Source organism: Cryptosporidium sp. chipmunk genotype I, assembly GCF_004936735.1.
Source record: "Cryptosporidium sp. chipmunk genotype I strain 37763 chromosome Unknown contig_17, whole genome shotgun sequence".
Taxonomy (NCBI): Eukaryota; Apicomplexa; class Conoidasida; order Eucoccidiorida; family Cryptosporidiidae; genus Cryptosporidium; species Cryptosporidium sp. chipmunk genotype I.
This window is the reverse complement of record NW_027125614.1, coordinates 107,823-123,893: the sequence shown is the minus strand read 5'-3', so window position 1 is coordinate 123,893 and position 16,071 is coordinate 107,823. Positions and strand designations below refer to the sequence as shown.

The 16,071-nt window shown below is 33.0% G+C and overlaps 10 protein-coding genes across 10 annotated transcripts; 7 read left to right on the top strand and 3 right to left on the bottom strand.

The window, feature by feature from the left end:
- Window positions 1–839: 839 nt before the first annotated feature.
- ELE39_001358 (shares a domain with the CWFL SRm300 family RNA binding) lies at window positions 840–2,066 on the top strand (the record flags this gene model as incomplete). Its single annotated transcript, XM_067344397.1, has 1 exon — window positions 840–2,066. One exon carries the CDS (start codon window positions 840–842, stop codon window positions 2,064–2,066), a length of 1,227 nt encoding a protein of 408 aa, XP_067200435.1.
- Window positions 2,067–2,349: 283 nt separating this feature from the next.
- Window positions 2,350–4,320, top strand: ELE39_001357 (IQ calmodulin-binding motif family; the record flags this gene model as incomplete). The annotated part of the gene is made up of 1 exon (XM_067344396.1): window positions 2,350–4,320. The coding sequence occupies one exon, from the start codon at window positions 2,350–2,352 to the stop codon at window positions 4,318–4,320; it is 1,971 nt and encodes a 656-aa protein (XP_067200434.1).
- Window positions 4,321–4,324: 4 nt separating this feature from the next.
- On the bottom strand, window positions 4,325–5,530 carry ELE39_001356 (uncharacterized protein; the record flags this gene model as incomplete). Its single annotated transcript, XM_067344395.1, has 1 exon — window positions 4,325–5,530. One exon carries the CDS (start codon window positions 5,528–5,530, stop codon window positions 4,325–4,327), a length of 1,206 nt encoding a protein of 401 aa, XP_067200433.1.
- Window positions 5,531–7,060: 1,530 nt separating this feature from the next.
- Window positions 7,061–8,110, top strand: ELE39_001355 (eIF3-p47 with JAB PAD domain; the record flags this gene model as incomplete). Its single annotated transcript, XM_067344394.1, has 1 exon — window positions 7,061–8,110. The coding sequence occupies one exon, from the start codon at window positions 7,061–7,063 to the stop codon at window positions 8,108–8,110; it is 1,050 nt and encodes a 349-aa protein (XP_067200432.1).
- A 581-nt stretch (window positions 8,111–8,691) lies between these two features.
- On the bottom strand, window positions 8,692–9,837 carry ELE39_001354 (snRNP core; the record flags this gene model as incomplete). The annotated part of the gene is made up of 3 exons (XM_067344393.1): window positions 8,692–8,969; window positions 9,482–9,521; window positions 9,790–9,837. The coding sequence occupies 3 exons, from the start codon at window positions 9,835–9,837 to the stop codon at window positions 8,692–8,694; spliced, it is 366 nt and encodes a 121-aa protein (XP_067200431.1).
- A 193-nt stretch (window positions 9,838–10,030) lies between these two features.
- On the top strand, window positions 10,031–11,083 carry ELE39_001353 (apicomplexan conserved with 2 or more transmembrane domains; the record flags this gene model as incomplete). Its single annotated transcript, XM_067344392.1, has 1 exon — window positions 10,031–11,083. One exon carries the CDS (start codon window positions 10,031–10,033, stop codon window positions 11,081–11,083), a length of 1,053 nt encoding a protein of 350 aa, XP_067200430.1.
- Window positions 11,084–11,187: 104 nt separating this feature from the next.
- ELE39_001351 (uncharacterized protein) lies at window positions 11,188–12,420 on the bottom strand (the record flags this gene model as incomplete). Its single annotated transcript, XM_067344390.1, has 1 exon — window positions 11,188–12,420. One exon carries the CDS (start codon window positions 12,418–12,420, stop codon window positions 11,188–11,190), a length of 1,233 nt encoding a protein of 410 aa, XP_067200428.1.
- A 306-nt stretch (window positions 12,421–12,726) lies between these two features.
- On the top strand, window positions 12,727–13,278 carry ELE39_001350 (Imp3p-like 40S ribosomal S4 RNA binding domain; the record flags this gene model as incomplete). The annotated part of the gene is made up of 1 exon (XM_067344389.1): window positions 12,727–13,278. The coding sequence occupies one exon, from the start codon at window positions 12,727–12,729 to the stop codon at window positions 13,276–13,278; it is 552 nt and encodes a 183-aa protein (XP_067200427.1).
- A 546-nt stretch (window positions 13,279–13,824) lies between these two features.
- ELE39_001339 (exonuclease family) lies at window positions 13,825–14,577 on the top strand (the record flags this gene model as incomplete). Its single annotated transcript, XM_067344378.1, has 1 exon — window positions 13,825–14,577. One exon carries the CDS (start codon window positions 13,825–13,827, stop codon window positions 14,575–14,577), a length of 753 nt encoding a protein of 250 aa, XP_067200416.1.
- Window positions 14,578–14,842: 265 nt separating this feature from the next.
- On the top strand, window positions 14,843–15,277 carry ELE39_001328 (G10 family; the record flags this gene model as incomplete). The annotated part of the gene is made up of 1 exon (XM_067344367.1): window positions 14,843–15,277. One exon carries the CDS (start codon window positions 14,843–14,845, stop codon window positions 15,275–15,277), a length of 435 nt encoding a protein of 144 aa, XP_067200405.1.
- Between the last annotated feature and the right edge of the window lie 794 nt (window positions 15,278–16,071).

Here is a 16,071-nt window from a genome sequence, read left to right as displayed (position 1 = left end):
TATCAGCAAAGTTTGTAATGTTTAACTATAGGATTTGTTCATTATTTGAGTGGTTTTATTTTCAGTTTTAATTCAAGTCTAAACATTTATTGAATGGTAATTGGTTAACGACCGGTACTTGTGTGAATATCAAGGCTTTTCTACTATTTTTATTGATTGCTTTTTAGTTTATTATATACTTTTTAAAGACTTAGTTTCTTTTCCTTTTTCTTATACTTTAAACTCTTTTCTCCAACTTTCTATTTTTTTCCGAATTCATTTATTCATATTCTGGTTGTGCATGCAAAGTTTTGGCGCGCGAGAGTATTATTAGGCTTGAGACGAATATTTGTTTTATATATCTATATATTAAAAAAAGAGGACTCTGAAGAAAAATATCGGTCTGACACATATAGTAGAGCAAATTTACAAGAGATGAGCGTTGTCCTTCATTTTCAGGCTCTTTAAGCCTTTTAGAGTTATTATATTCTCATCTTACTTTTTTCTTTAATCGTTATTTTTTTAAATGATTTCCAGATTTCAAATATTTTTCCCCAGATGGGCGCCACCAATTTTATGCAGATTAATTACTAGGTAATTTTGGATGATGTTACAGGCTTTTTTTAAAAAAGGAAAAGTATACAGAGTGAAAGTGATGCGAAGAAACACAAGGTAAATAGATATTTAATTGTATGAAAAAGGTTTCTTGGGTGCAAATTACAGAGAAAAGAAAGAAGGGGAGGTTGGTATTATTACTGGAATTAGAAGGTAAGGCCGAAACAATATTATAATAATTAGAATTAAGAAGAACAGAGGAAGAGCAGGGTAGGGTAAAGCAAGGTAAGGCATCATTTGGAAGGATGTATAATGGAGTGGGACTTAGGACCGTTAGGGGTTCAGGAACTAGTGGTCATGTACAAAAGAACTTATCAGCTTACGTGCCTAAACAATGGGAAAGGAGCGATAAAGATATAAGTTTAAAGCCAGGACCAAAAATACCTCGAATGATCAGACACGATCCGGAGCTTATAGAACATGAGAGGTTGAGAAAGATGGAGCTGGAACTTTTACAGTTTACTGAGGAGCAGGAGTCAAAGGGTCTTAAGGGGGCTGATTTGGAAGAAGCTGTGGATAGAAAACGCCAAGAGTTAGCTTCACTGTTCAGAAAGAATTCCGATTCTATCAGAAACCTTAAGCATGGCGATAGCAGTTTTGATTTCAATCAAGCGCGCGGATTTGTTAGCTCTCAATTTGGTACTGATGTTGACAAGTTGGATTCTAATCAATTATCCAGACTCAAAGAGGAGGAGCTTAAAGTATTTAGAAGTGCTTTGGGACTAGATAAACCAACAAGAGGGAGACGCAAACAAAGAGAGAATAATTGGAGAAGCAGGAGTGGGCCTTCATTTAGAAACAAAATGAATAAGGACGATTTCGAAAATGAGCAGGAGAGAGGAAAAAACGGAAGAATAGAGGAAGAAAGAGCTTCTCCAAAAAGAGGAGATGAGCTCTCACAGGATATTACTGAGAATAATTTGGGCCACTTGGACTTTGAGGACTTGAGGCAAAATTTTGGGAATGACAACAAAGATAACAAGGATAACTCTGATGACTTTGAGGATGCTAACGAGGTTCAGAATAGGCGTAAATCAGATATCCAGTCTCAAACCCATCCAAAATCTCACTTTGGGTCTCTTCCAGAGTCCCGTTCCCGTTCCCGTTCCCGTTCCCGTTCCCGTTCCCGTTCCCGTTCCCGTTCCCATTCCCACTCACATTCCCATTCCCATTCCCATTTCCGTTCCAGTTCTCACCTCAGTTCCAGTTTCCAGCCTCGATTTTATTCTCATTCCTACTCCCACTCTGAATCCCAAAATTTATATTACACTCCAAAAAAAAGCTCAAATCTACGCAATAAAAGCTCCAAAAAGAGAGCAAAAAGAGAAGCTTATTCGAGTTCAGCAAGAAATCTCGCTGAACTAGACAGCATTGAGCGAAAGAAAAAGCACAGATACAGAAGGTCAAGGAGATCTCGCTCACCTTCTACAGTATCTAGATATCGGTCCTTTAGTAGGAGTTTATCACCATAATCATTGGCGCCGGCGGCTATACATGTGGTTTGCATGCAATAAGTAAAAATTGTGGAAGGGTGAAAATAGAAAAAAACATATATATAAAAGAAAAATTAGTTTAAAATTAGGGAAACGAAATCTGGCAACTCAAAGTCATAAGTTTATATATGGAAATTTGTTCCTGTAGTATTTGATTCCCTGAATTAATCTATTTTTCTATTATTCCATTTTCAGAATTTCTAAGCTGATTGGCTTGCGATTTTGGAGTGGGGGGTGGGAGAGAGGAGAGATCGAAGCAAATATGGGAAACAAAAGAGATACAGCTTTTGGTTTTGATACTCCAATTACAAGGGGTACAGATGTGGTTCCTAGTATTGGCTCTGTGAGATCAGTGGTGAAGACTAGAAATAAGAATGAAACAGTGCAGGACGGAGGTAGGTGGAGTATTGATTCTTTTGGCCCTTTGGATTATCATAAGGCTGAGGAGTCTTGTTTTGGTATTCATTTGGTTCAAAAACATGAGAATGCTTTGATTAACCAAACAAAAGAGAGAAAGTTGATTGTTTCATCCAATTATATTCAGTTAATTCCTAAATCAAAATACAATTTTTTGAGTAACTCTAAGAGTAAGATAATAGGAGTGGAAAAGGATTTGGCAAAAAACTTTCAGATTAAAGAGTATATGAATGATTTAACACCAATTGAAAAAGATCAACCAAACATTCTGGTTTTACAAGAGCAATCTGATGAAAATGTGGTTCAAGAAAACAAAGACAAATCAATGGTTCCAAATATTCCATTTTCCCTTTGTATCTCCTATTTCAGGCAAGAAAGGAATCAGATTTGTAACAAGTTACAATCAGTTTGGAGGGGGTATAAGACAAGGTCAATATTGAGAGGAAGTTTACAAGGATTAACATCATTGAAGGCAAAGAATAGTGATGGAGTTTTTTCTAGTTCTGGCAGGATCTATTTAGGTTACAATATACACAAGATTCTCTTGTCTATAATAGATTTGTACGACTTGATACTGGATGAGGAGTCCAAAGTCTTCCAAGGTTCTAATACAAATAATAATACTACTAGTTGGTTGGATGCAATGTACGAGCAGGTTGGTGATTTCAAGACCAAGTATGTTTTGGAGGTCAATAATGCTTTACAGGGAAATCATGGCAGGAAGTGGCTTTCAGATATTCTTAATGCTAGAGAAGCAAGTAAAGATATTTTAAGGAAGCCAAGAGAAAATAAGGGTTTACTTCCTAGGAGATTTGAAACTAAATATAACGAGAAGATTCTCAAAAGTGGATTGTTTTACAAGTCTGGTAAAGTAATAGATAGGAGTGATTATATAACTGATCAAAATATTTCAGAAAGGAGAAGAGTTGTTGGAAAAAGATTGACGGGAGAAAATGATGCTAACAAAAGTTTAGAGTTCAGTGGTAATGACTTCTTTACTAGTATTTATGTTCCTTATAAATTGGTCAAGTCCAATTCTTTAAACGAGATTTCCACTTATTTGGGGATAAAAACTGACCAAGTCTTGGAAATGATTCAAAATAAGTCAGTCTCAAAAGATGCAACTACTAGCAATGATAGTTGTTCTGGAAAAGCTATTGGGTTTAATCTGACTCCAGGATTAGGAAAGATGGGTGAATTTACCAGAGACAAAACTCCATCTTTGGATAAAACAACTCCAAATACACTAAGAAGAGGAGCTGGCTCTAACATATATTTTACTCCAAACAGTTTGGTTCACAACTCCTGTAAGGAGGATGAACAAGACTGTGTAGAGTACTATACCCCAATTCAGGAATTCGGGGATTCAATGGTTGAGCAAAGTGAGTACGGAAACGAATATTTAGAGAATCAGGGAGCAACTTATAGGATCATCAATCAAATTAAGCCAAAACCCTACTTGAAGAGAAAAAGCAAGAGTATTTTGCCATCAAGGGCGACTGATATTGAGTTAGATAAGGTAACATCAAAAATTAAAGAACTTTATAAAGGTAAGAATCCGATCGAAAAGAAGGTTTTGAGAAAGGTCTCAGTTTCAGGAGGACATGAGTTATCGGGTTCTAGGATCCCAAGTATATCTTCTACTCTAAATATAGTTTCAGATTCTCCTTCATCAAGGAATTCTTCATCAAAAATTTCAAGAATCCCAAAGTACAATGGTACAATTAGTCGTAATAATGCGTTAAAAAGCTCCCAGAATAGTAAGGGAGCTTATGGTACTCCACAAATAATTAGATCAAGATATAATGATTTTTAGGAGTTTAAAAAGTTTTTGATTTATTTTTACCTTTGCTTGTGACAGTTATCCATCCATCCTTGTCTGGGACTACCTCCTTTTTGTGACTGTTCATTTTCTTTGGGGCTGAGGAGAGACTATTACCTTCAGCCTGGTCACTGTTTTTATTCGAGTTTTTATTACCTTTAGCTCCAGAATTGGGTTTCTTGGCCATATTTGAAACTTTATATTTGATTCCGTGAATATAGATTCCTCTTTGTGAGAGAAGTTCTTGGGATTGCACTGAGTCTACTTGGACTATTGCTTCATCATTGCTTCTGTTGATTGCAATAGCAAATCCCTCATTGCTATTTTTGAGTTGGAAGGAAACTGCTGATAGGATATCCTTATCGGATAATCCTGTGCTGGAGGACAGTCCATGGATCTTGATTTGTGGTTTGATTTTAGTAGTCTTTTTACTGTCTTGATATGTAGGGAAGGTTTTAATATGATGATTCTGATGATGGTTGTGATGGTGGTGGTGGTGATGGTGGTGATGGTTTTGATGCTGTTGTTGGCTATTCAGGCTCTGGGAGTGACTTTCTGTAGCTTCATGTTCTGCCTTGGTACCATCGTAATCTTCTAAGTCAGTGCTTTTTGGGGTATGAGCTAAAGAAAATGAATGGGAAATCGAGGGTTGGTTTGAGAATGTCTGTAAGCTACGCATGCTTTTCATATCAAATGGTACTGGAAATACATAAAAGATATTATTAAAAATTAAAAAATTGTCTTTGTTATTTTGGTCAAGTTGGTGAAATATTTGTAAAACTTGGAAAAATAAGAACTTTTCACCTCCTGATATTACATGTCCGTGAATTGATACAGTGACAATGTTTTCAGTAGTTTCGTTAATATCCATAATTTCTACTGGAATTTTACAAGTTATTGCAGGTAGACTAGAGAACAAGTTATGCAATGTATTTTTTCCAAAGCTTTTTATACTAATTATTCCGTCATCAATGATTGTGGATCCTTGGATTCTTGGATTCCCTCCGATAACAAAGCTTGGGATTTGCCATTTTAAATGGGGATCAGGGTTGCTGACATGCAGATCTACTAGAGAATTTGGAGAATCTCCAAGAAGTGAGTAGTAATTTGAGATAAATGGAACAATTCGGGTATTAATAGACGAAGTGGAAGAAGAGCTAGTAGAGCCTCGTCTATTTGGACTTGCTGACCTACTGGATACCATATTTAATTATTCCAAAGAATTATTCTCTCTTAGACAACTTTACGAGGACTACCAACCTTTTTCCCCACACTTTGTTTCCAACAGCTATTTACCTATTTAAAATGTATATTTATAGGGGCTATAAATCCTAAACCACTATATCTTAAAACTCTGAGCCTTAGTTCTTAATTATTACTATTATTACTATTCCTAGTAAAGTATTTAACAATAACAATAATAATAACAATAATAATAATGATCAAAATATATTATTGTTCACAAACCTCTCAGCGGTTCTTCTTGAAAATTTTACCCTCGTTGCACTAAGTTTATATTATATTTTATGCCGAAGTAGACAAGACGTACCGCTTTCAATATATTCCATTGAGATAAACTTCACGCAGATGTGAATGAGAGATATATGTATATATATACAATATATATAAATAGTGTATTGGTATGTAGTATGAGGGAATGGAGGCTGCGTTATTTATAGTGTAATTAATGAAAGTTGGTAGTTGTAAAATAAAAAATAGATAGTTTTTAGCTGTTATTGCGGGAATTGAGGATAAATATTAGTGCATGTGATTGAGAAGTGAATGCGCATGGGCGGGCGCATGAACGTGGAGGATGTAGATTGGTATGTGTGGGGTTAGTGAGAATTGGGTCAGAAAAGTCTGTCAAAGTTTATAAAATTCTTACCTGAGTCACATGCAGACTGAGATATGGTGAATATATAATACTGTAATACGAGGACAATGTTGGCGGTATTGGTTGTACTGGCGGTATTAACCGTATTAACAGTATTAATGGTATTGACTTGATTAACGATCTTTGTTAATTATGTTTAGTTTTATATCATGCATTTACTATTTTTAATTTTTTCTTGTGACAAACATTAATTTTAAGTCCCTAAAAGAAAATCACTACTTTCTCTTCTTTCCCTCCTTCTCCTCTCCTCTCTGTTTTTAATTCCTATTCAATTATCTAAGGCCTATATTAATTTATTGTTACCGGCGTCTCGTTTGGGTGGGTAACACCGAATATGCAGCAGTTTTGGGCGCGTTTTTTAAAAAATTCATTTCAATTAAATTAAAAAAGGAATTACGGTAATTGGGGGTTGTATTGAAATTAGTAGAAATTGATTAGTAAATAATTAAGTGGCAAGTATTAGCAGTATAACTAATATTTAACAAGTATTTTTTAATTTATAATAAAAGCAGAAAAAGAAGGGGGAAAAAATATTAATAGTCAAAATATACGGGACTTTGAGGAGGTAAAATTTGAGTTTAGAAATCGAAACAAGGAATATAATAATAAAAATAAAAAGACAGTAATAGAGTTTGCTTGAAATCTAGTTTTATCCTTTTCTATTTATATTTAAATAGAGAAAGTACAAGTTCTCATAATTAAGAGTAAGGTATACATATTATTTACGAGGTTTGTAAAATAAACTAGAGCAGACTTTGTTGCAAATAATAGGAAATATTTATATTGTACTATTATTATTGTTATCAGTAAAGAAAGAAAAATTAAAAATTGGATAGCAAAATGTCAATATATTGTTCTCAGAATAGCATAATTAGTGAAAGTGATGGGTTTTTGGTTTCACACTTGTCAGACACAAACTTGACTTTTGATTCATTATCAAAACCGTCAATAATAAGCTGTAGAGTGAATCCTTTGGTTATATTGTCTATATTAGATTCTCATTTAAGGAGACAGTCAGGACATCAGTATGTGATAGGAACTTTACTGGGGTACATAAATGAGGGTGGAAATGTTATAGTAACAGATTCTTTTGTAGATAGACATTCATTTACAGATGATGGTATGCTTTCAATAATGATTGATACTCACGAGACAATGTTTGACTTGAAACAAAAAACAAATTCTAGACTTCAGGTTATTGGATGGTATAGTACATGCTCTGGCATTAATTCAGTAAGTTGTGCTGTAAATAATTGGTTTAAGACAGACATTAGTGGTTCAAAGTTTCAGCAAACTCCATTATTATCTGAGCCTATTCATATAGTTGTAGATCCTTCATTTTCTAATGGGAAATTATCAATTAATGGGTATATTCAAGTTCAATCAACATGGACAAATTCTATAGTTTCAATTTTTCGACCAATTCCATTGGATATTGTTGCAAGTCCGTGTGAGAGAATTCATATTTCTAGGATTTTAAGACCATTACTTGAGAAACATCATTTGAATGCTGTTGGAATTCCTCCAAAAAGTCTTCCTAGAACAATTCTTGGCCCAGAGGATGAAATTTGTACAGTTTTGCCTTTAAATAACTCGAATTATAACTTACAATCTGGAGATGTTTCACAATTATTAACAAAGCTTATTCTTTTAGTTCAGAGATGTCAGAGTTATGTAAAGAAGGTGCTTAATGGCGAAGTTTCTATGGATCCAATGATCGGAAGACAAATTGATTATGCTATTCATTCTATTTATGACTTTGAATATAACATCTATAATATCATTAAGAACAATTCTACTCAAGATGCATTAATTATTGGATGTCTTACAGAATTGACAAGAGTTCAACTTTCACTTTCAGAGAAGCTTCAATCATTGATAATTACTTGATTTCTTACTTGGTGGATGCTTTAAAAAGAAAGAAGGATGAGGAGAGAAGAATTTTGACTCTTTTTATTTGTATTATTACTTATAATATCTTGTGCTAATATTGTTAGTAGATTTTTAATTAATTTTTTTCTCTACTGTAGAAGGCCATTTGTTTTTTCTTTTCTTATATAGCCTTGACATGTACCTTGTATTTGCGATTTCTGCATTTACTTTTGTTTTCAGTACGAGAGGAAGGAGGGAAGAGAGGAAAAGGAGGAGGAGGAGAAGAATAAGAAGAGGGGGAGAAGAAGAGGAGGGGGAGGAGAAGATGAAGAAAAAATGGGGAAGAGGTTGGGAGGAGGAAAAGAGGGGAGGGGAGGGGAGAGGAAATTTGAGGAGAAGAAAAGATGAAGAAGAAGAAGAAAAGACGAGGAAGAGCTTGGGAGGAGGAAGAGAGAAAAAACTTGGAGAGAAAAGAAACGAAGGAAAGTGGAAAAGAAGAGATTTAGAGATAAAAAGTTATAAGCTATAAGACCAGTCTATCATATTCAGCTAGCATCAAGACTCTTTTCTCTTTCTATCACCAGAAAAAAAAAGAAACCCTACTTTTGCTTTTCTTTAAATTCATTCATGCTTCTCAACTCCTTTCTACATGCTTTCTGAAGAAGTTCAATATCCACTTGAGAAGGAGGAAAAAAGATGTATCTTACAACACTTCCTCTAATGAAGCAGTTCTTTAGAGACCCCAAGTGAATAAAACTCTCATTTTGGTTCACCGTTGTATTATTTAGCTTTATATTCAGATATTGGTCAATGCTATGTAAAGTTCCTGTTATTTGTAAATCGTTCTTGAGCTCCACCGTCACCACTACCTGTTTCTCTATAAGAGTTTGTAGAAAGTTAAAAAATAGCTTTAAGGATTTAAAGGAATTAATAAAAAGCAAGGAAAAGAAAAAAACAAAGTTCAAGTTAAGAATGTATTTTTGGTGTAATTAATTTTCCAAGTTAGATGAAAGTGCATGTAACAAAGTGGGTTGGTAATATCAAAACTCTTAATGGAGAGGAAAGGAAGATAGAGTTGGAATTTCCAGGTCTGATCCGGAGTGCAACAGATCTTATTTGATTTTGTTCTGTCTGATTTGATCTGATCTAATTTATTCTGTTCTGTTCTGGACTTGACCCTACCTGATATGATCTTCAATTACATATGATATTGCAAGTAGACTTTTTTTTTTAAATAATATGGCATTTAAAACATGTTAAATAAGGATTATTGTGAAAGAAGTGATGAGACAAAGGATGAAAATAAAGGTCTTGTGAAAGTCGATATAATCCCTCCTCCAAAAGAGTATAACCAATATATTGTATGACCAAAACCAACAATAAACTTACCATTTTCAACAAAATTAGATAAAGGCCAATGAATGATTTTCTAAAAGCATTGAATTCTTGTAATATTATATTTAATAATATATATATGTATATATATATATTTTTTTTTAATTTCGAAATTTGCCTATACCGGTTAAATTACCGGTATGCAGGGCTTACGTGTACACCGGTATATAGTGATGTAAAAATGATAAACTGCGATTTTTAAATTTTTTTTTTAGTAAGAAAAAATTCTTTATATTTCTATTATTTTCTCTTTCTCCGGTTTTTTCTTGTTTTATTTATCCCAATACATTTATTTTACATACAACATATTCTCCTTTATCCTGAGCACTACTAATATAATTCATGGACATGTCTCCAAAGAGGGGGGGGGGAAGAAGACTATGGAACAAAAAGACTAAGAATCTCATTTCACGAGATCTTTTGAAAAGTAGATTTTAGAAACAGAGTGGAGGTAAAAATTAACTCAGCTCTGTAGGATATTTAGATTCTAAGTATTGAGTGATAAATTAATTTAGTTGATTAATTCCTAAGTTGCGAAAGAAAATGGAAAAATTTAGACAATTTGCAGATGAATCAACGGGTATCAACCCATATATACCTATTTGGGGCCAAACAAAGACATCCATATTAAGAAAAATACTAGGAATACCTATTTTTATCTCAAGATCTGCCATTCTTTCAATTTGTTTGGCTATGTTTGTGGTACTTTCAATAATAGTAGAGTTAATCTACTTGGATCATTTAAGAATAGTCTTCTTTTCAATCTTCTTGAATGGTCTTTCCAGGGTAATACTTTTTTGTTTTGGATGTATTTGGATATCTGAGAATTTGGATAAAAGTGTAACATTACCATTATCAACTGATAAGAAAAAGTGTAGAACAAGAAAAGTCATTTATGTGAATAGACAAGGATTTTGTGATATATTCGTTTGTTCATCAGTATTAGGTGATCCAGAATATTTATTTATGGGTGATTCTGGAATGTATTTAGCATCAAACTCTTTAAGTGCTTTGTTATTTTCTATAGTAGGAGCAAAGAAGAATATAAGAGGTATTTCTCGTATATCTTCAGCGAGTAAATTAAAGCCTATATATAATAGTTTACGGCCTCTAGTAGTTTTTATGGAAGAAGTGAATACTAACGGTACATGCATTTTGGAATGGAATAAAACTGAAAAGATACCAGATACATCTGAAATGAGGGATTTATTTGGAGAGAACTCTGAATCTATGGTAATTCAATATAATATAGCAAGATCTTTATATGGTCCTCAATTTACTACGGGAGATTTTGTAAGTCATTTATTCAATATGCTTTCAAAAATTACTCATTTCAAGATTGATTTAAAAATTGTTTCAAGTGAAGTATTGAAGAGTAGAATCTCAAGAAAGAGTGATGGAAATGGACTTGGAGACAAAAATTCCAACATTAGTTTAAAGGATTTACAGAAAAAGAGACGTATTGATGATCTACTTTCAAGCATTCAAAATATTCAGGGAAAGTCTTCCAGTCTTCCAATAGTAACAAGTGGAACAGAAGAAGCTCAAGGATTCATTGAATATTGGGAAAAAACAAATAAAGGAAAGTCAGTGTAGAATAGATAACTATTATTTGATTTGACTAGCATTAGTAATATTATATAGTCCTTTAATAAGGTTCGATTTATATATATATATTTATATATACATGAAAACTAAACTCATTTATTATTAATACTTCGAATAATACACTTTTCTATAGTCTGTTTCGTGTTTTTGTCGTAGAGAAAGATAAAAGTACAAGAATCACAAAGCTGACTTGGATTTCTTGGAAGATTTAAGGAATTAAAAATAACCTTTGTAACTTGGTTAACTCCACATATTTCACAAAAAGTTAAAGTTCTACTGTGTGAATAGATCTGTATAGGATATGCATCTTTATATGGTGAGTCATATTTTGGATTAAATAATCTAATATTAGTGAAAGTAACTCTATGCTCACAATCACCAGAATGAATGTAACTTGAATGTGAATTGATTGGAATATTTAAATGAGAAATCCTTGTGTTTTTCATTTCAAAAGTTTTAGGATTAGATTTGCTAGTAAAATCTTTCAAAGTATTAATAAAGCTTGACTTTACTTCAGTAGTTCCATCGAGATATAAATCGCCATTAATCTCAAAACAATCTGCTGCAGGATGAAATCCAAGTAATTCTTGTTCTTGTTTCGAATCTTGGCATAGAAATGAGTCTCTTAAATCTGCCAAAGTTTGAGTTTCTAAAATATCAAACTCTGAAATTTTCATTCCTCTTATCTGGTGGTAAAATGAAACAGTGACTATAACAGTTCCATCTTTAACTATTTCTCTTTCAGTAGTGTTATAATTACTATTACTAGTATTAGTAATAGTAGTAGCGGAACGAGAAAATCTTTTTCTTGAAAGAAAATGAGGTAAAACAATACTATTCACACTAACAAATTGCCTTCTTAATCTAGTATTTCTACAAAGTCTTGTCAAAAAGTAAGAACTCCAGCGGATTTCCCTTCTTCTATTTTGCTCCATTTCTTGAAAACTTATTAATGCTGATGGGATTCTTACAATTTTTCCAGGAATCCTTGATAATCGATTTCTTGTGACCCTTGCTGGGCTCAAATTTTTCAACCTTTCCAAAATGGCAGTATCAACATATTTCATATGCATATCTTTCTCCAGATTGAGTTCATTATCCAACATCTTTTCAATTTCTTCATAATAAGTTCCTACCTGTATTTCTTTAATGCCTTCATTTATTTCATTTTGTAATTGTTCATTTAAAAGTGAAGAGCGTGTCAATTCTAGAATAGAAGAAAGAATTGCTTTGGCTTTTTTTGAAAAGTCATCTGTTGAGTAAACAGCCTCAGGAAACTCTGTTCTTATATAAGCTTTTCTATAATAACCAAGATTGCCTTCCATATCATTTAGCAAAAAATTTCAACTTAATTAAAATAGGCAGCGCAAAAAATGAATCAACAGTTTCCCAATCAAGGCATTTCTTCAATTCGATCACCTTTAACCAAATAAATGAATGTAATTTTTTTTCCCTGGATCTTTTTATGACTCATAAATTAAGAGGGTTGCCGCCAAAAGTACCGGTACTTTTGGCGGCAACGTTATGTAGAGGCAAGAATGCTAAAAGAAGAAATTGGAATTTGGAATGGACTTTAAGTAATATAGAGTGAAGCAGAATTTAAGTGAACTAATTGGGTTAGGGAATTTCTGATGAGAAAGTTAAAGTTTCACGAGCAGAAACTGCTAAAGAAGGTGAATTTGTATTCCTGGAAGAAGGAGGATAATGAAAGAGAAACAAAGATTTTACGAAGGTATTATATTCAGGATCGAGAAGATTATACAAAATACAACAAGTTATGCGGAATGATAACCAAGCTGGTTTCTGGGATTAGAAAACTTCCTCCAGAAGATGAATTTAGGAAAAGCATAAGTGAGATGCTACTTAAGAAACTTTACCATATGGGAGTAATTCCAACTTATAAAAGTTTGGAGGCAATTAGCGAACTCTCAGCTTCAGCTTTCTGTAGAAGAAGACTGGCAGTAGTTTTGGTTCAGCTTAAGTTTTGTCCAAATTTGAAGGATTCTGTAAAGCTTATAGAGCAAGGCCATATTAGAATTGGTCCTAATACTGTCACAAACCCTGCTTATCATATATCTAGAGAGATGGAGGACCATATTACTTGGACTCAGGGTTCCAAAATTAAGTCAATCATGCAAAAGTTCAACAATGAATATGATGATTTTGATTTTCTTGGAAACTAATGGGTGAAGTTTAGTTAATCTTTAATTATATAATGTTATGTATGTTCTATAGATTTGTTGCTCTTATCTACATACAGGTGTATTTTTGTTTATAGATGTTACTTATTTTTAGCTTATTATTACTATTATTAGTACTTTTATTTCTGTATCTTAATTTCTTTTGTAGTTTGTCAAAAGAGTTACTAAAAAAGGGAAGAGAACAGGACGGGGAAACTGGACAAAAGAAAAAGAGCAGGAGAGAAGAACTAGAAAAAGAAAGAAAATGTAACAGAAAAGACAAATAGAATCCTCATAGAAAAAAAGAGTAATTTTTTTTGTAACTGCAAATTTCTCATTATCTTGTTAATATATAAATTGTATTGCCATGCTCCCAAGTTTTGGCGCCATAATGTATCTGAATAAACTAGTCAATTAACATTCTAGTAAATTAGATTGAGTTATGTATCTTTAGGAGGAAGATAAGAAAGCCAATTCCCAAGTAGTTTTACAGAGCTAAGCGTACGATCAATTTCATTTGACTGGATTCAATCAAAATAAAGCAAAAGTATGAACAAAAAAGCATTACCTAGAGCAATTTCTATAGATTGTGAAATGGTAGGATGTGGTGAAAATGGACATATCTCCGTACTTGGAAGGATTGCTGTAGTTGATGACAAGCTTAAACTACTTATGGATGCTTTTGTGAAACCAAGTATGAGAGTCACGAATTTTAGAACTAAATGGAGCGGACTTACTTGGGATAAACTTAAATTTGGAGAGTCTTTTGAATCAATTCAGAAGAAATTCCTTCAAATTGTTGAACATTATAGAAAGGAAAGCAGCTCAGGTTTGGTTTTTGTTGGCCATGATATATCTAATGACTTTCAGGTACTTAAATGGACCCCTCCGGAATCTGAAATTAGAGACACTTGCACTTATTTTCCACTAAGGAAGTTATTAATTAAGTCTCTTTTAGAAAAAGGAGAAATTACTCATCATCAAAAGGAAGGATTTCTTAGACAAAAACCTTCTCTTAGGTCTCTGTCAAAACATGTTCTTAATGTAAATATTCAACAAGGATCGCATTGCCCTTGGGAAGATGCTAAATCCACTATGATGCTTTATCTAATGGTCAGAGAGAGGTGGGAAGCACTTGTTTTTAATAGAAATAGCATTATTCAATCTCCTACCACTATAGCTCCTAATAATGAACAGATTGAAGATTTGGGAGAAGCTATTGTACTTAGTAAGAAGAAAAAGAATAAAAAGAAGAAGAAGGATTTCAAGGGAGGAAAGCATGTAGCTGTCAATGGCAGATAATTTTACATTTACTTTTATAAAAAGAGATTTAGCAATTCAGGTATTGAAAACTCTCTCAAATTCTATCAATTTTTGAAATTATTTTATTTTAAATTTAATTCAACTCAGATTAAATCAAGTCAAGTCAAACTATACCAGTTAAATAACTTTATGCAATAATATTTGGTAACAAGGGCCACATGAGTTTCCCGCCCAAATTCTTTAATTTATAATTAGGCTTAGATAATTCCTCCTTTGACAAAAATTTTAAAAAGGATTAAGAAGAATGGTAAAGCACTTCACGAATGTACCTGTGCCGCTAGGATGGGATCAAATTAAAGATGAGTTGGAGAAATTTGACGAAATGATGAGAGAAGCGGAGAACTCTTCTTTTAAAGGTAAGAAGAAGAATGAGTATTTATGGCCAATATACAGAATTAATCATCTGAGAAGCAGATTTATATATACTAAGTATTATTTGGATAAGGAAATCTCTAGGGATTTATATGAATATTGCTTAGATCACGGATATGGTGACAAAGATTTGATAGCAAAGTGGAAGAAACAGGGATACGAATATCTTTGTTGTGTAAATTGTATTTCCACTTATAATACCAACTATGGGACAACTTGTATTTGTAGAGTGCCTAGAGATCAGTTAGAGGAGGATGGCGAGGATATTGAATGTGTCAATTGTGGCTGCAATGGCTGTTCCACTTAAACTAGTACTAAGCCGGGGTTTGCACTATATTCAAGCTTAAGCAGCGGTAATTCCTAAGCTTGCATATAATTTGCTAATTAGAGCCTGAGCTTTTGAGTTTTGTTATATCTTTTTTTTCCCCTTCTTTCTATTAATCATTTTTATTTAACTTTCCAAAACAGTAACTCAATATTTTTCTTTGTTATTATAATCCAAATCAGCGTGATTTTTTTTTGTTTTGATTTTGCATCACCCAAAATGTATACTTACATCAAAATTGATTATCCAAAACAAATCTTTGACTATACTTTATTGTTTAATCTTTCATAACTACTGTTATCGACAAGAAAACTTTTGATTCAACCTTACACTTTTTTTTCTATTAAGCTGTAAGGAGGAAAAGGAAAGGATGGGAATAGAGTTCTATGTATATTTTAATTAGTAGATACCCTATATCTTGATCGCGTAACTTGGATCTAAAAATTGGAATTAAAAAAAAAAATGAAAGAAAGCATGGGAATTCTCTTCTTTCTTTTTTCTACCAGTTTTAAAATTCACAAACTAGAAGCAAATACTCTGAAAGCAAACCCTTCCAAAATCTTTCATATTCAAATGCTTTCTTCTATCCACAAAATAATACCTTTAATGCAAAATTTTCTTTTTCTTATCCCCATTCTAACTTCATTCCCGCCTTGCACAATTACTGGTATATGTAACAAAAATGGCGCTGCGGATTTCCCGCCACCCCTCTATGATAGATTTACATAGGGAGTATGTTAAGGAAAAAGTATAATAAAAACATAAAATTAGTGTGG